Raw genomic sequence first — 19,587 nt, 5'->3', positions numbered from 1 at the left:
TTTGACCAGAAATTCAGAGTAGGATGTGGAAAGCACTTTCCAAAACAGGTGCAATTTTGTGCGCAATTTGTGCCAAAATGGCAGATACCATCCAAAACTGAAAATCTACCCACTATTCCCCATTTTTAAAGTTTTGTCTACATCGTAATAAGCAGCTTAGAATGTGTCCTTAACATAGCTTGCACTAGGTTTGGCCATCTTTAATTAGAATTGTAGAAATTTCAGCATGATGGAACACCTTTCAGTCCATTCTGCTGATGCAAATTCCCATTTAGTATTATTTACACTCAGCCCAATTCTCTGTTCTTTCCCCATATATCTTAATATTTTTTCTCCTCATGCTTATCTAATTCCTTCTTAAATACTATTACTTACAGCTGATGTAGCTATATTGCTAACAGGTTGTGTATTTGTGGTGTTACAAAAGTATATTTTTCATAATATTTTTCTGGTTTGTTGTAAAGTAGTTTATGGGTGAGTGTAGATGGTTTTGTCTGTGTGATTTAATTTCATTTGGAGTCAGATAGACTGCAGGCTTGAAATTATTAAAAGAAGCTAGGTGTAGAAATGTACTTGAAATGCTAAGGACTAAACATGGATGCTGCCTTAACATGTAAGGTGTGAAGGGAATCTGCATAAGTGAAAGGATTGGTTGGGTTTCAAAGGGATGTTAGTCTGTTTACAAGTAGCCAGATAACCAAGGCTAAGGAGCGTGTTTATTTTTCCCAAGGGTTACTGACAATATTGGCAACATGAATGTTCTTATATTATGGGAAAGGTATAGTTCCAAAGAAACATGGAACAATGGAATTTACATATTGAAGAGAGAGAAACATATATAAAGGAGAATTAAAGGCTATGTTAAAGGGCCATGTAAGATCTAACAAGAGTGTGTGAAACAGCCTTAGGAAGCCTCCAGTAGTTAAAATTGGAGAAAGCCATTTGGAATTCCACTGTCAAGTGGGCACCGTGTTAACTTGCTGGTTTCTTTTAAAACTAAAATCTATTTTGGACTGTTACCTTAAAGGGGATGTGTAACTGGGAGTCAGGTTAATTAGGAATTTTAGGGTTTGTTATAGTATTAAATAAGTATAGTTTTATGTATGTGCTTGAAATCTTTTATTTTGTTAATAAATATTTTAATTTAATTTTTAAAATCTCGAAAGGTGTTGGTGGATTCAGTACTTCTGAATTCAGTGCACATATCTTGTAATAAATACAAATTGCAAAATCATTGTGATAGCATGGCCAAGTTTCCCTTGTGGATTTGGTCCATCTGGTACACATCACATGCCATGTCATTACAGAATTCGGGGCTCTTTGTGGTATATTTGATATTCCTTGATTGGCTTGGTTTTGGTGAATCTTAAGGCCATGAGTATGAGAAATACATTGAACTCAGAGGTTGGTGTGAGGGATTTTCAAGTGGTGAGACTGTAAAAATGGCTTTATCCATGGCTAACACTTTTCTGGGAATAGAAGATATAACTCTGATTGGGTTACAGAAAGCATCTAAGGGCAAGTTAACAGAATTGTTGGATAAGTTGCAGTTGAGGTTAACTGAAGGGGCAAAGAAAACAGTCGTAATTGAAGTGATAGCACAGCATTTGAAGTTGGAATGGATATCAGAAACCAGTGAGTCAAGCTGGAGATAGTGAAACTTCAGTTGCGAATGAGGCTTGAACATGAACAAGCAATGGAAATGAAAAAAACTTGAACTAGTGGCAAAAGAAAGAGAGAGAAAGGGCATTCCAAAGGGAGCAAGCAGAAAGGAAACAGAGAAAGAAAATGGGAAAAGGAATTGGAACTGGAGAAATTAGCAAGGGGTAAAAAGAGAGAATGAGAGAGAGAATAGAGAATATCAGCTTAGAAAGCTGGAAGTTAAAAAAGAGATTTTAGATGCTTCCTCAGTTCTGATGCGGAAATAATCACTTTCAATCTAAAGCCCAGTGGAGAGATGTTTAAATTTGTACAAGCTCTTCCGAAGTTTTAACAAGTGGATGTAGAGGCATTCTTTATCTCATTTGAGAAGATAGCTAAGCAGATGAAATGGCCACTGGAAATCTGGACATTGCTTTTACAGTCTAGGTTGGTAGGTAGAGCTCATGAGGTTTATGCTTCACTGTCAGAAGAAGTATCGGTGGATTATAGATGCAGTAATCTGGCTATTTTGAGTGCATATGAGTTTGTTCCTGAGGCATACAGGCAGAAATGTAGGAATATAAGGAAACAGCCTGGGCAAACTTAAATTGAGTTTGAGAGAATAAAACAAAGTAATTTTGACAGATGGATACGGGCATTAAAGGTAGGCATATGCAGCTCTTAGAGAAGTAATTCTTTTGGAAGAATTTAAAGATTCAATTTCTTTGGCATTGAGAAGTCATGGAGGAACAGAAGGTTAAAATGGCAAGACAAGCAGCAGAGGTAGCTGATGATTGTGAGTAGTTCATAGACATAAACCTTTTTGTTGTCACCCTTGTAAATCAGAAAAGGATAGAAAGTGGGAAAGTGAAAGGTAGGTAGGTAGTCAGGGGAGAGAAGCAGTAGTTGGAAATTCTCAGGAAGCTTTTTCTCAGACTAAAAAGGAAGGTGCTAAGGGTAGAAGCGACACTCAAAAATTGAGGTGTTTTCATTGTAATAAGATTGGGCATGCAAAGTCAATGTGTTGGAGGTTACAGGGAAATTCTGTTGCAGTAATTGGAACACAAAAGTTCTGGAAGTAAGAGTACTGTGGGTTCTGAGGTCCAGGCATAAGAAAAACCAGTGGTTTGTGTGCAAGTAAAGCAGGAAAAGATAGGAAAAGAAATAGAAATGTGTTCACAATTTACTAAGGAAGTTCTGAAGAGCATGTTGCAGAAATGTTTAAAGGTTTAAAGATTTTGTATGTGAAGTGGAAGTCTTTCCATGTGTACAGGGTAGGGCAGGTAAAGATATTAAAAATTTAAGAGACACAGGATAGTCAATCCTTAATGTTATGGGATAGTGATATTTGTTGTTCAGAGGCAGTATTGCAGGAAAAAGTAATAATAAGTGGGGTTCATGGAGATGCTAAACCTATTCCATTGTGGAAGGTAAGTTTAAAGAGTAAGTGGAAAACAGGTGACGTGATTGTTGGAGTAGTAGAAAAATTGCCCATAGCAGAGGTTCACTTTATTTTAGGTAATGGTATACCTGGTCACAGGTGTGGGTGATGCCTACAGCAGTTGAACAGCCTGTGGAGGTGCATTCAACAGAGGTGTTGCAGATCCTGGATTGTTTCCAGATTGTGTAATAATGAAATCACAAACTCACAGGTTGAACAGGAAGAGGAAGAAGTTAAAAGGCAGGGGAAAGGTGTTGAAATTCAATTAGCTGATACTATCTTTGATAAGATTGTTCAGGGAGAGGGAATGGAGGAGAATGAAGCTGAAGTGTTTAGCTCAAAGAAGTTGGTAGAGTTACAACAAAAAGATCCACAAGTAAAGGAATTATGCCAGACAGCTTACTCAGAAAGAAAGGCAGAATGTATTCCAGAATGTAATTACCTTAAAGGTAATGTGTTAATGAGGAAGTGGAGGGCATATCAGGTTTCAGCAGATGCAATTGGATGGAAGAGCATCAGATAGTTATACCATCTGGATACAGAAATGAGATATTAAGAGTAGCTCATGAAATTCCAATAGGGGGACATTTAGAAATTTGGAAGACTCAGATAAAAATATAAAAACATTTCTATGGCCTAGACTAAAGGTGTAAGTCAAATTCTGTAGAACATGTCACACATGTCAGGTGACAGGGAAACCACAAGCAGTGATTAAACTGGTACTTTTAATTCCAATTCAAGCATTTGAGGAACCTTTTACTGGGGTCCTAACTGATTATGTAGGATCCCTCCCTAAGACCCTTCTGAATTGAGTGCACATATCTCGTAGTAAATACAAATTGCAAAATTGTGATAGCATGACCAAGTTTCCCTCGTGGATTTGGTCCACCTGGCACACATCATCTGCCACATCATAACAATGGAGTCTGCTGTCCACAATCCTATGAATTTGTTTAATGTTTTTATGTCAACATTTAACATTGTAAATGCCTATGTATATATTTATTGTAGGAATTACCACTGTAATCTGTTGTCAGTCACAATGTTTGGTGACAGTAACCGGCACAGCTCCAATTATCTTGCTTTTAACCTCATTGAAGAACTATTTAACAGGCTGGAGAAAGACGGAATCATAGGCCAGAATTGGTTGGGGGTGGGGCCACTCACCGATACGAAAATGACGCGGGATGACGTCGGGGGTAACCCCCGACGTCATCCCGCCCCATTTAAATATTCAGGAAGGCGGGCGGACAGCAAAATCAGCTGTCTGCTCACCGACCTGCCAATGGCCGATTGAGGCCATTGACAGGATAACTAAGCCACTTAAAGGACCTGCCTGTTCAACCTTAAGGCTGGAGGGCAGGCCAGAAGCCCCAGCGGGCTTCTGAAAAAATATGAAACCTCATCCACTGGTGGGATGAGGTTTCATGCCTGTTTAAAAAATTTTTAATAAAGTTTTTGTCATATTTATTAACATGTCCCATCTCGTGTGACATTGTCACATGAGGGGGACATGTTAATAATTTTTTTATTTTTCTATTATTGAAGTTAATAAACCTTTCACCAATCTCCCTGAGACAGCAGTTAGTCTCAGGGAGATGTGCGCTCTTTTGCACGCATGCACGAAAAAGCGCACTTTAACACCCTTCTCCCCCCCCGCCCCGCGCAGGAATTGCATAGCGCTTCCCATTGGGCGGCCCACTGGGTGGGCCTTAATTGGGCCATCCACTCAAAATGGCGGAGGGGCCATTTCGGCTGCGGCGATTGGCTGCCTGCCCACCACTGAGCCTGTGGGGCCCGCCCGCCTGCCCATCAAGGGCAAAATTCTGCCCATATTTTCAAAGGTATGAACAGAAATGCTAATAGTCTGGGGCCATTAGTTCACAGCTGTTGGGAGCACAGCAGGGAGCTGTTATTTATCATGGCTGCTGATTTAAAATCATGTACAAGAAAGGATAGTCAAACCTAGGTACTCATATAGTAGCACAAAGTTTCCATTACTTGAACAGAGTGGATTGAGTGAATAGTTAAACACTTCTTTGGACTTGAGGCCTCTGGCTTTCTGCTCTTCTGCCTGCTCCATTCCTCCAAGCAACAGCAAGCCCATAGTCAGGCTGCTGTCTGCCTTTGAAAATTGTCCTCCAGAACTAGTTCCCGCCTCCAGACCACATCTGCTCCAACAAGTGAGCTCTTAACCTGCGTCCAGCCCAATTAGGGCCTTTACCTTCAAAGGTTGTGTCATGCAGGGTAGGGGCCCAGAAATGATCAGCTCTCGGGTTTCCGACCTCGAATTGAAAATCCAACTCCTAGGGCAGCATCTTCCCACTGTCAGCAGGGTGTTGGGAGGAGGGGGGGGTGGGGGTGCTGCCATTTTACATGGGCCAGGAAGCGCTATGTGTTCCCTGCGTGGGAGGGGTTGGGATTCCCTGAGCCGGGAGTGTGCTCTTTTACACATGCGCATGAAAGTGCACACAGATCTCCCTGAGACAAAGTGCAGCCTCGGGGAGATCAGTGTTACTTTTCAAAAGATGATAAAGGATGAGAAAAATTTTATTGATATGTCCCCTCATGTGGCACTGTCACATGAGCTGAGACATGTCAATTACTTTTATTAAAAATGTAACACAAATTTTAAATCCCTCATGAAACCTCATCCTGCCTGTGGATGAAGTTTCATGTTTTTTCTGAAGGCCGCCTGGGTTCATCACCTGCCCGCCAACCTTAAGGTTGGATGGGGAGGTCCATTAATCATTTTAATTACTTTTTTAATGGCCTTATTTTAGGCTGTTGACAGGTGGGCGGGCGCTCGCCGAACTGAGAATCTAAATGATGCGGGGTTACGTTGGGACGCACGCCCGACGTCACCCCGCATCATTTTATGCTTCGTGAGCAGGCCCTGCCCCTGCTCGCCAACCGAAAAATGCTGCCCCAAGACTTTCATTGGAAATTTTTTAATCTTAGAAAGGTTGCATTGAGCTTCGAACCACATCTGTGTATTTTAAGCAAGTCCAGTTTGTAGAATTTTCCTGCATGCATTATTATGTCTCAGAGTAGAAGCAAAAGAACATGACCCCACATCTGTGAGGACTTGAGATCTGAAATCCCTTGTTTTTAACCAAGTGACTTCTCACTAAAGTGGAAATTGAATTCTCAAGTATTTATTTTAAGCAGCTCTCATTTAAAATATTAACATTTTCTATTATGGGGTACTCAGTCAAAAAGGCCTGTGACTAGTGGCAGCTGTGTCCCTTTCTAACTGTTAACAAAGATTATGGGAGGGATCTTCCAGTTAGCGAGCGGGGGTAGGGCCCACTCGCCGTGTAAAATTATGTAGGATGATGTTGAATGGAACTCCTGACGTCACCCCGCATCATTTCCATTTTCAGGTTGGCCGGGGCACAGCTGAGTCAGCTGCGCGCCCGCCAACCTGTCAATGGCCTATTGAGGCCATTGAGAAACTAATTAAGGTCATTAATGGACCTGCCTGTCCAACCTTAAAGGTTGGCGGGCAGCAGGCCGGGAGCTATGGTGGGGTTCGGAAAAAGTATGAAACCTTATCCACAGGTGGGGTGAAGTTTCATGAGGGTATTTAAATTTTTATTAAAGGTTTCAATAAAAGTTATGGACATGTCCCAACTTATGTGACAGTGTCACACGAGGGGGCATGGGAAGGAAATTTTTATCATTTGTATTACAAATTTTAATTCCGAGCTGATCTCCCTGAGGCAGCACTTAGCCTCAGGGAGATCTGTGCGCTCTTTCCATGTATGTGCGAAAGAGCGCACTTCCGGCTGAGGGAATCTCCCCCCCACCCCCCCCCACCCCCGTATAGGGAGCGCATAGTGCTTCCAAGTGGATGTCATGCCTTAGTTGGCCCACCCATGTAAAATGGCAGCGCGCCCCCAATTGGGAGCGCCAATCGGAGGCGCACCCACTCCCACACTTCCACCCACCCCCCCCGATGGGGGGAGCATTTTTACATATATATATATATAGAATTGATTTTTCCCTTAAATTGATAGGTTAAAAGCTCAATCAAAAAAATCTTTATATGATAATTTAAAGATGTAGGTTCATTTCAATAAAAAAGCACTGGGAAACTGGATTAACAATGAACTTGTCAACATTTTTGTGTATTTTGAGGATGTAACCAGTAGTTAAAGGGGAACCAGTAGATGTAGTATACTTGGATTTCCAAAAGGCATTCGAAAAGGTGTCACACCTTAGTGGGAGTTGGTGACATAATTGAAATATCACTGGACCAGTAATCCAGAGGCCCAGGCTCTGGGGACAAGAGTTCAAATCCCACCACAGCAGCTGGTGGAATTTAAATTCAATTAATAACTCTGGAATTTGAAACTTGTCTTAGTAAAGGTGACCATGAAACTACCATTGATTGTCATAAAAACCTCTCTTGTTCACTGATGGCCTTTAGGGGAGGAAATCTGCTATCCTTGCCTAGCCTGGCCTACATGTGACTCCAGACATAGCATTGCGGTTGACTCTTAACTGCCCTCTGAAATGGCCTAGCAAGCCACTCAAAGGCAATTAGGGATGGCAACAAATCCTGCTCTTGCCAATGATGCCCACATCCCATGAAAGAATAGAAAAAAACAAAATGTTAATACATAAGGTAAGGTTCATGGAGTTTGGAATAATGTATAAATATAGATAGAGGATTGGCTAATGGACAGATGCTAGGGATAAACAGGGCACATTCAAGCTGGCAGACTGAGACTTGTGGAGTGCCACAAGAATCAGGCCTCAGATATTTACAATCTATATTAATAACTTAGATGAAGAGACAGAGTAATGTATGTAAGTTTGTTGACAATACAAAGCTGGGTGGGAATGCAAGCTGTGAGGAGGACACAAAGAGGCTACAAACATATGTAGACAGGTTAGGTACAAGGTGGCAGATGGAGTATAATGTGGGCAGGTGTGAGGTTATTCACTTTGGTCATGAGACTAGAAAAGCAGAATATTTTTTAAAAGACATGAAACTTGTAAAGGTTGATGTACAGAGAGACTTGGGTGTACTCACACAAAGAACACAAAGTTAGCATGCAGGTACAACAAGCAAATAGCAATGCAAATGGCATGTTAGCCTTTATTGCAAGAGGCTTGGAGTACATGGAAAAGGAAATCATGCTACAATTGTACAGGGCTTTAATGAGACCCTACCTAGAATACTCTGTGCACTTTTAGTCTCCATATCTAAGGAAGGGTATACTTGCATTGGGAATGGTACAGTGAAGGTTCACCAGGTTGCTTCCTGGGATGAGATAAAAACAGAAAATGCTGGAAAAACTCAGCAGGTCTAACAGCATCTGAGGAGACAAAGACATTTCGAGTCCATATGACTTCTTCATGAGTGGTGTAAAGTGCCTAATCAGAAGATGAGGTCTAAACACTCCTTTCAGGTGAAGCAGCACTTCACTTGCACCTCCTTCAATTTTGCCTACTGCATTCGCTGCTCCCAATGCAGTCTCCTCTACATTAGAGAGACCAAATGCAGACTGGGTGACTGCTTTGCAGAACACATGCGGTCTGTCCGCAAGCACGACCCAGACCTTCCTGTCACTAGCCATTTCAACACACCATCCTGCTCTCATGCCCACATATCTGGTCTTGGCCTGCTGCAATATTCCAGTGAAGGCCAACACAAACTGGAAGAACAGCACCTTATCTTCCAGTTAGGCACTTTACAGTTTTCTGGACTTAACATTAAGTTCAACAAATTCAGACCATGAAGTCTCTCTTCCATCCTCACCCATTTTTTATCCCCTTTTTCAATATTCATTTTTATTTTTTTTATTTTTAATTTTTATCCACTTTTTTTATTTATTTTAGTTTTTATTCATTGTTTTATGCCCAACTTTTATCCTATTTTCAATCCTTATTCCCACCACCGTCCCCTCCCCCCACCCCACCCCCACAAGGGCCTTCTGTCACTTGTCCATGTTGTTCTTTCCAGAGTGCATACCCTTGTCCTGCTATTACCACATTCTGCTTTCTGACCTTAATGCCACCATTAACACAGCTTTTAGCCAGTACCACTACCATTAACATCCCTTTGTCCTTTTGTTCATGACATCTTTGTCAATCTCTCCTTTGCCTCCACCTATCGCTGGCCTTCTTTCCAGCTTTACCTGCTCCACCTCCCTTCAACAGTATAAATTTCTTCACATTTTTACTTTAGCTCATTGAAACATAGAAGATTCTGAATGAACTTGACAGGGTAGACATGAGAGGACATTTCTGGCTGGGAAATCTAGAACATGGGGCCCCAGCTTTAGGTTAATTGCTGACTGAGATGAGGAGAAATTTCACACAGAAGATTGTGAACCTTTCGAATTGTCTACCGCTCAGGGTTGTGGAAGTTCCATTTTTGAGTATATTTAAAACTGATCAATAGATTTTTGATCTGTCAGGAAATCAAAGGATATTAGGAGTGAGCAGGAAAGCATAGTTGACGTAGAAGATCAGTCATGATGGTATTGAATAGTGGAGCAGGCTCAAGAGGACAAATGGTTTGCACCTGCTCCTATTATGTTCTTAAGGTCTTACCCAGAATGGGTAAGGTGATGGGAACTCCATCAACTCCGAGGCCCCTTCAAATCACACATTATCCCGACTTGGACATATTTTCCATTCCTTCATCATCCTTAGGGCAGAATCCTGGAATTACCTATCGTAAAGGCATTACTACAGCACCTTCACTACATGGAATGTAGCTGTTCAAGGAAGCTTCTGAAGCGTACCTAGGGATAGTAAGTAAATGCCTGCCTAGCCACAGATCCAAAGAATGACAAACATAAATGGTTATAAGAAGCAAGATAACGGGAATATCTTCTCTAAGCTGCACACCACCTTGACTTTGAAATATGCTGCCGTTCTTTCGTCATCACTGGAATTCCCTGCTGAACGTTATCAGTACACATGCTGCAGTGGTTCAAGGAGAAGGCCCACCAATTCCTTGTCAGGATAAATAAGGAAAGGTAATAAAAATACCACTCTACCAACTTCACCCAAAACCTGAGAACAAACAATCAAGAAATATGTATTTATCACGTGTCCTGCTCAGGTACATACAAATATTGCAGCTCTCGTATTTTGTGAATCACACCATTGTATGGGGCTTTTGAATATCACTTTATCTTTAAATATAATTGATGTTTAAAATTTAATACCTTTCATATCTTCTGGTTTAAAAATAATAAAAACCTGCCTCTTTTGGGTACATGAGAACAATCCACCAGTAGATAGCCAGGGTTTAAATGAAGGGAAGTAAGCATGTTTCCCTCCTGCTCTCCCTTCCATTCACAGCAATCTATGAACCAAAGGCTTCAATATGCAAATTGAGTATGCGTATTGGTGAGAATAGTCCTACAACTTACTGACTCTAATTTTATTTGTATTTAATTCTTAAACTTGGAAATATAAAATAGCATTGAATCACAGATTTTGCATTTCCAATTTTAAGTAAAATTGTGTCTTGATGTAGTTGTTGCACAGACAGATTTGTTTTAGCATGTCCCTTCTTTGGACAACTGCACAGTTTACTCTGTATCAGCACAATGTAGGGAAATCTCAGCAATGTCTGCAAACCATTTGTATGCAAATAAGGTGTTCCCATGAAGAAACCAAAGTTGTAACATAGAAATTGTCCTTACAATAATCTATTTAGAAGCAATTGTGCATTTGCAGTCCTCCTGAATAAATGCAAGTATCTACTTTTTTTGATTAATAGCTAAACAGTTCCTCTGTTCCCTCTTTCCACTAGGAGATTCTTGAAAGCTTTCCCACTGATGGGTGAAACGCAGGAGCGTGAGAGAGTTCTGATCCATTTTTCTAAGAGATACTGCCAATGCAATCCTGACTGTATCAACTCTGAAGGTATAGAAATAATCACAAGTGAAATTAAAAGGTGCCATTATGCATAAATGATTACTTAGCATACATTAGTTATTAATATAGATTTCAGAAAAGAAAAAATGTATTTAAAGGTACTTGATTCTTCATATTGGTTTCAGTTGTATCTTTGTGGCAGATTCTGGCAAACTTTTTTAGTGTCTCCTAAGCTGTGTTTTACACAATGAGAGAACTCCAAAATGTTGCAGTTAAAAATTACTAATGCTTTATACAAAGATACCACCCCATGTGGATTATATTTATTTGTGTAAGTATGTGAATGGAAAAGAATGTGTTGCACCGTCCATGCACAGAGCTATGAGAATCTGCTAAACAGCAGAAACGGGAATTTGGAGAGAGTGGGAGTTTAATGCAGAGGGGGAAGGAAGCACCAAGTTCTTTAAGCCAGGGCAACAGTAAATAATCACAGGGGAGGAAATAGAGAAAATGACACCATAATCAACAGACAGAGAGGAGCAACAGAACCTGTGGAAATGAAGATAAGCATATAGGAAAGAATTTAGATATCCCTTTGTTTGATTATAATCTGTAGTGAACATTCGAACATACATACATATGAACGTACAAATTAGGAGCAGGAGTTGGCCACTATGCCTATTATTAAGGATGAGATTTCAGAATATTTGGAAGTGCATGGTAAAATAGGGCAAAGTCAGCATGGTTTCATCAAGGGGAGGTCATGCCTGATAAATTTGTTAGAATTCTTTGAGGAGGTAACGAGCAGGTTAGACAAAGGAGAGCCAATAGATGTTATGTACTTGGATTTCCAGAAGGCCTTTGACAAGGTGCCGCACAGGAGGCTGCTCAGTAAGGTAAGAGCCCATGGTGTTAGAGGCAAGATACTAGCATGTATAGAAGATTGGCTCTCTGGCAGGAGGCAGAGAGTGGGGATAAGGGGGTCCTTCTCAGGATGGCGGCCAGTGACTAGTGGAGTTCTGCAGGGGTCAGTGTTGGGACCGCAACTTTTCACTTTATACATTAATGATCTAGATGAAGGAACTGAGGGCATTCTGGCTAAGTTTGCAGATGATACAAAGATAGGTGGAGAGACAGGTAATATTGAGGAGGTGGGGAGGCTGCAGAAGGATTTGTACAGGTTAGGAGAATGGGCAAAGAAATGGCAGATGGAGTACAACATGGGGAAGTGTGAGGTCATGCACTTTGGTAGGAAGAATAGAGACAGACTATTTTCTGAATGGGGAGAGAATTCAGAAATCTGGAGTGCAAAGGGATTTAGGAGTCCTAGTCCAGGATTCTCTTAAGGTTAACTTGCAGGTTGAGTCGGTGGTTAGGAAGGCAAATGCAATGTTAGCATTTATTTCAAGAGGACTAGAATATAAAAGCAGGGATGTACTGCTGAGGCTTTATAAAGCTCTGGTCAGACCCCATTTAGAATATTGTGAGCAATTTTGGGCCCCGTATCTTAGGAAGAATGTTCTGGCCCTGGAGAGGGTCCAGAGGAGGTTCACGAGAATGATCCCAGAAATGAAAGACTTAACATATGAGGAACTTTTGAGGACTCTGGGTCTATACTCGATGGAGTTTAGAAGGATGAGGGGGGATCTGATTGAAACTTACAGAAAACTGAAAGGCCTGGATAGAGTGGATGTGGGGAAGATGTTTCCATTAGTAGGAGACTAGGACCCGAGGGCATAGCCTCAGAGTAAAGGGAAGACCTTTTAGAACAGAGATGAGGAGAAACTTCTTTAGCCAGAGTGGTGAATCTATGAAATTCATTGCCACAGAAAGCTGTGGAGGCCAGGTCATTGAGTGTATTTAAGACCGAGATAGATAGGTTCTTGATTGGTAAGGGGATCAAAGGTAACAGGAAGAAGGCAGGAGAATGGGGTTGAGAAACTTATCAGCCATGATTGAATGGTGGTGCAGACTTGATGGGCCGAATGGCCTAATTTCTGCTCCTATGTCTTATGGTCTTATGCCTTTCGAGCCTGCCCCACCATTCAATCAGATCATGGCTGATCTGAAGGTAACCTCAATCCCACATTCCTGCCTATCCCCAATAACCTTTCACCCCCTTGTTAACCAATAATATATCTAGCCCTGCCTTAAAAATATTCAAAGACTCAGCTTCCACCATCTTTTGAGGAAGGGAGTTCCAAAGACTCCCCTCTGAGAGAAAAAAAATTCTCCTCAGCTGTCTTAAGTGAGTGACCCCGTATTTTTAAACGGAAACCCCGAGTCCTAGATTCTCCCACAAGAGGAAACTTTCTCTCCACATCCAGCTTGTCAAGATCCCTCAGGATCTTAAAGGTTTCTATAAAGTCAGCTCTTCCTCTTCTAAATTCCAATGGATACAAGCCTAACCTGTCCAGCCTTTCGTCCTATCACAACCCACCCATTACTGGTATTAGTCTGGTATACCTTCTCTGAACTGCTTCTAATGCATTTACATCTTTCCTTATTTAAGGAGATCAGTACTGTACACAATACTCCAGATGTGGTCTCAACAATGCCCTGTACAACTAAAGCACAACGTCCCTACTTTTGTAATCAATTTCCCTCACAATAAATGATTACATTCTATTTGTTTTCCTAATTAGTTGCTGTACCTGCATACTAACCTTTTGTGATTCATGCACTAGGACTCCCAGATCCTTCTGAATCTCAGAGCTCTGCAATCTCTCACCATTTAGATAATAAGCTTCGTTTTTATTCTTCATGCCAAAATGAAGAATGTCACATTTGCCCACATTATACTCCATTTACCAGATCTTTGCCCACTCACTTAACCTATTTGAAGCCTCCTTACAATTTACTTTCCTACCTATCTTTGTGTCAACAAATTTTGCAACCATTCCTTCGGTCCCTTCATCCAAGTCATTTATATAAATTGCGAAAAGTTGAGGCCCCAGCACCGATTCCTGTGGCACACCACTTGTTATCTCCTGCCAACCAGAAAAGACCCATTTATGCCAACTCTCTGCTTCCTATTAGCTAGCTAATCTTTTATCCATGCCAATATGTTACCCCCTACACCATGAGCTACTATTTTCTGCAATAACCTTTGACGTGGCAACTTAACAAATACCTTCTGGAAATCTAAGTATAGTACATCCACTGGTTCCCCTTTATCCACAGCACATTTGACTCCTTCAAAGAACTCCAATAAATTTGTTCAACATGATTTCCCTTTTACAAAATGTTGACTCTACCTGATTGCCTTGAATATTTCTAAGCGCCCTGCTATAACATCTTTAGTAATAGCTTCTAACATTTTCCCTATGATAGGTGTTAGGTTAACTGGCCAATAGTTTCCTGCTTTCTGTCTCCCTCCCATTTTGAAAAAAGGAGTTATATTTGCTATTTTCCAACCTAATGGAGCCTTCCCTGAATCAAGGGAATTTGGGAAAATTAAAACCAAATCATCAACTTTCTCACTAGGCTCTTCTTTCAAGACGTTAGGGTGAAGTCCATCTAGACCTGGGGATTTGTCAGCCCGCAGCCCCAACAATTTGCTTAATACCACTTCCCTGGGGATTGTAATTTTCTTAAGTTCCTCCCTCCCTTCTATTTCCTGGTTACAGCTTTTTCTGGGATGTTACTTCTGTCCTGTATGGTGAACACAGAAGGAAAATACCTTTTCAATTTATCCACCATCTCCCTACTTTCCAATGTCAATTTCCCAGGTGCACTTTCTGTAGGACCAACGCTCACTTGGTTAACTCTTTTCTTATTTAAATATCTATAGAAATTCTAACTATCCATCTTCATATTACCAACTATCTTTCTCTCATACTCTAATTTTTCCCTCCTTATTAATCTTTTTTGTAATTCTTTGCTGTTCTTTATATTCTTTCCAATCTTCTGACCTGCCACCCATCTTTGCGTAATTGTATGCCTTTTCTTTAAGTTTGATACTGTCTTTAACTTTTTTAGTTAACCACAGATGGTGGGCCCTCCCCTTGGAATTTTTCTTTCTCATTGAATGTATTTGTTCTGTGTTTCCTGAAATATCCTATTAAATGTCTGTCACTGAACCTCTATTGGCCTATCCCTTAACCTCATTTGCCAGTTTACTTTAGCTAGCTCTGCTTTCATGCCCTCAAAATTGCCCTTATTTAAGTTTAAAGCACTAGTTTTGGACTCACTCATTTCTCCTTCAAAATGAATGTAAAATTCAGTCATGTTATGATCGCTGCTCCCTAGGGGTGCCTTCGCTATGAGGTAATCAATTAATTCTATCTGATTGCTCAATACCAGGTCTAGCATAGCCTGCTTTCTGGTTAGCTGCAGAACATGCTCTTCTAAGAAACTATCCCGAAAACATTCTGAGAACTCCTCATCTACGCTACCTTTGCCCATCTGATTTTTCCAGTCTATATATAGATAAAAATCCCCCATGATTATTGCTGTACCTTTCTGGCAAACTCCCATTAACTTCTCTTTTGTACTCTGTCCTACTGTGTAGTTACAATTAGGGGGCCTGTACACCACTCCCACAAGTGACTTCTTGTCTTTATCATTCCTCATCTCAACCCAAACCGCTTCTACATCCTGGTTTCCTGAAACTGGGGTCATCCCTCTCTAACGTGCAAATACCATCATTAATTAACAGAGCCACCCCTCCGCCTTTTCCTAACCTCCTGTCCTTCCTAAATGTCACATACCCTTCAATATTCAGGTCCCAATCTACATCATCCTCTATGTCTCTGTAATGGCTATCAGATCATACATATTTATTTCTATTTGCCCTATCAGTTCATCAGTTTTATTTCGAATGCTATGTGAATTTAGATACAGAGCCTTTAGTTTTGTCCTTTTATTATTTTTGTAGCATCTAGCTTATCTGCTGATTTACTCTTAGAATTGTTCTCTCTGTCCCTTCCTGTCAGTCTGTTTATCACATCCCATATTAATACCTTTCTCTCTTACCTTGTCTCTACTCTTTGGTTAACCACGTCTTCCCAAATTTGATCTCCTGCCTCCACTATTCTGTTTAAAACCCTCTCTACATCCCTAGTTATGCGGCTCACAAGGTCAACAGCCCTAGCACCGTTCAGGTGTAGACCATCCCAATGGTACAGATCCCACTTTCCCCAATACCAGTGCCAGTGCCCACGAACTGGAACCCACTTCTCCCACACCAGTCTTTGAACCGCCCATTCATTTCTCTAATCTTATTTGTCCTATGCCAATGTGCATGTGGCTCAGGTAATAATCCAGAAATTATTTCATTTTGAGGTTCTGCTTCTTAATTTAGTGCCTGGCTCATCATATTGACTATGCAGAGCTTCCTTCCTCATCCTGCCTATGTCGTTGATACCTACATGGACCACGACCACTGGATCCTCACCTTCCCACTGTAAGTCCCTCTCCAGCCCTGAGCAGGTGTCCTGAACCCTGGCACCAGGTAGGCAACAAAGCCAACTGGACTCTCGCTCTTTGCTACAGAGAACAGTATCAATTCACCTCACTGTACTGTCCCTTACTACCACTATGTTCCTTTTTGCTCCCCCCATTTGGATGGCTTCCTGTACTATGATGCCACAGTCAGCTTGCTCATCCACCTTGCAGCCCCTGTTCCCATCCAAACTAGCTGAGAGAACCTCAAACCTCCTTGCCTCTGGGTCCCCTTACCTGCCTCACTCGCAGTCACATCTTCCTGTCCCTGGCCACTGACCAAATCAGAAAACCCTACCCTAAGTGGTCTGAGTGCCTCCTGGTATAAAGCATCCAGGTAACATTCCACCTCCCTGATGTGTCGCAGAGTCTGCAGCTCAGCCTCCAGCTCAATGACTCTGAGCTGAAGTTCCTCAAGCCACAAACACTTACTGCAGATGTGTTCATCCTGGATCATGATGTTATCCAGGAGCTCCCACATGCTGCAGCCTTGACACAGCACCTGTCCTGCCATCATTAATGTGTTTTAAATAATTACTTAATTATATTAATCACTTATTTATGTTGCTTTCTTATATATTTTATTAACTTTACCACCAACTTGTATACTGTTTTAAGCCTTAGGGATAGAATAGAACTTTACTATTACCAGATATAGTGGTTAGTCTTAAGTTTGAGTTAGTGAGGATTTAATATTAATGCAAGTAAGTGTAAATCAGAGTAAAACAAGCTAAGTGATTCAAATCAAAATTGCAGTTAAAACTGCTAATATCTGGCAAATCACTATGTGATTAATCACTGTAACTCATTACTAATTTATGTAAACTCTGCCTAAATCCACATATTTAATAAATCTCAACTGACCAATTTGTTTAAGAAATAAATTATAGATAACTAATTTAAAAATTAATTAATTTATTTATAAAAACATGGCAGTGTAGGTAGTGTGTCAGGATTGTAAACTCTGGAAGTTTCTGGACAAGACTGTTCCAAACTGCACATCTGCAAGAAATGTCTGTGCCTTGAACCTCAGTCATTGAGCTGGAGTCTGAGCTAGAGACAACATCTCATTAGGAAGAAAGAGGAATTGCTGGATAATTTACTCCAGAGTACAGTCACATATCTAGAAGAAAGCACAAGTACAGGAAGAAGAGAGTATGACTGTCAGTCAGCCAGGTAAGGGAAACATAGATGAGGTAGTAAATGAAGTCCAGCAGACACTGCTGCTGTCCAACAGGTAGAACATACTTGATACCTGTGAGGATAGGGAGATAACTGTGGGAAGGACAGCCAGAATGCTGACCACGACACTATGGAGTAGAATGCTGCTGAAAGAGAAGAGATGTAAAGTGGTAAAGCTGTAGGGAATTTTGTAGCCAGCAGAATAGATAGTATTTTTTGCAGACAGGATCCAGTGTCCAGAACGGGTAAGAGACATCTCGAAAGGGCTGGAAAAGAATTTGGAAAGGGAAGTGGAAGATCCATCTGTTCAAACTAACAACATAGGCAGATTTCTATGAAAGGAGTATCAGGATTTAGGAAAGCAGGACTTCTATTGCCTAAAGGAGTGCTGTGGAAGGGAGGGGCTACATTTAATGGGAGACTGATACCACCACTGGGGCAAAAAGGAGCTGTACCTTTGGAATGGGCTGCACCTAAACTGGGCTGTGACCGAGGTCCAAGAGGAAATGATAACTAGAGCTGTATATAAAACTTTAAACTAATAACATTGGTAGAGGGGAGCTTCCACAATTACAAAAACCTAATAAAGGAACCAGGAAAAGAAAGGAAAGGGCAAACTAAAGGAAGGAATGAGGATAAAAGAAATGGCCAAAGATTAAAGTTAAAGAGCATAAAGGTAAAATAACTACTTAACACAAAAAGAGAGGTATAATAAATAAACTGTTGAAACTGTTGGACGTCAATGAGTATAGTATTCAAAACAAAATGGATGAACTGGAGATAATTTGTACAACTGATCTAGATATTGTAGAGATGACTAGAACATGGCTATATAGAGAGCAGGATTTGCAGCCAAAAATTGCAGGATATAACACATTGGGCAGAATTTTACATCTCGCGGGTGGACACGCCTGACCTAATGGGGAGTAAAATAGTGCATGATGACATTGGGCGAGCGTCCTGACATCATTGTGCCCTTGTGCGATATTTCGGTTGGCAGCAGCGCACCTGCCGACAGTCAAGAGGCCTATTAAGGCCATTAGACAATTAATTTAATCCTATTTTTCACTGCCCGTCAGAGAAGGTTGGTGGGTAGGGCAAATAGGTCAGGTGGCTTTTGCATTTTTGTGGAAACCTGAGATTTCAAACAGTAATTTAAAAAAATAAAAATTTTGAAACATCATTATTAATATGACCCTGTTCATGTGACTGAGTCACATGTGGGGATGCTTCCCTTATTTTTAAAATCTTTATTTTTCATTTTAAAAATTCTTCAGCTCCCTGAGGCAGCTCTGTGCCTTCAGGGAGCTTTCATTGTGCCCGCCCCTGCTGTTGGGCAGACATCAGCGCTCGTGCTCCTCCTGCCCCCACCCCGGCAGCGCTGAGCGTTTCAGTGTGTATTTTACACTGGCTGGTCATTAATTGGCCAGTAAGCGTCACGGTCGGAGCCCGATCGCAGGCAGCGGTCCGTCTCATAGCCATCCCTTGGCCCGCCCGCTGCGCCTGCCTGTTGAAGGGAAAATCCTACACTTTGAAATATTTTAGGTGGAGGAGGATGAGGGTGTCACAAATGAAGGAGCTCTTGGTGCCATCAGTGTGTAGGGGAATCCCCTTCATAGGAATGGTCATGGCCCTGCCTCCATTATTTCAATTCATGCAGATTCATAATAGGGCCAATGAGATGAGGGACCAATGACCTGCTGGTCTACTGCTGGAAGGCCATGTGCCAGTGGCTGCCAGTCTGCTGACTCAATGGGCCACCGGTCTGACACTGAGAATCCCAGCGGCACCTGCACTTTGGCACTAAGTGGATCCTTTATTGACCCGAATTGGCTACTCACCACTGCCAGGTGGGTAGCCGCTGTTGTTTAGAGCCTGCCCCTGGCAAAATTGCTAGGAAGCAGGCGTCCATCGGGGAGCTAACCTGCCGTGCAATTTTTACATTTTTCTCCCAGTCCTGCCTCTAAACTCACTTCTGCGGGTTGGGAAGATTCCACCTTCCAAGATAGAAAAATAGTGAGAAATCT

At 41.4% G+C, this 19,587-nt stretch overlaps 1 protein-coding gene across 1 annotated transcript in view; it reads left to right on the top strand.

Moving 5' to 3' along the window:
* Positions 1-19,587, top strand: part of psd2 (pleckstrin and Sec7 domain containing 2) — a 177,508-nt gene that overhangs the window by 51,365 nt on the left and 106,556 nt on the right. Inside the window, exon 4 of the mRNA XM_041194379.1 lies at positions 10,869-10,981. Within this exon, the coding sequence (XP_041050313.1) occupies positions 10,869-10,981 (113 nt within the window). The remainder of the gene's footprint in view (positions 1-10,868; positions 10,982-19,587) is intronic.

Source organism: Carcharodon carcharias, chromosome 8, assembly GCF_017639515.1.
Source record: "Carcharodon carcharias isolate sCarCar2 chromosome 8, sCarCar2.pri, whole genome shotgun sequence".
Classification (NCBI taxonomy): Eukaryota; Metazoa; Chordata; class Chondrichthyes; order Lamniformes; family Lamnidae; genus Carcharodon; species Carcharodon carcharias.
Note: the sequence above shows the minus strand (reverse complement) of the source record. Positions and strands in the feature narration are given on the sequence as shown.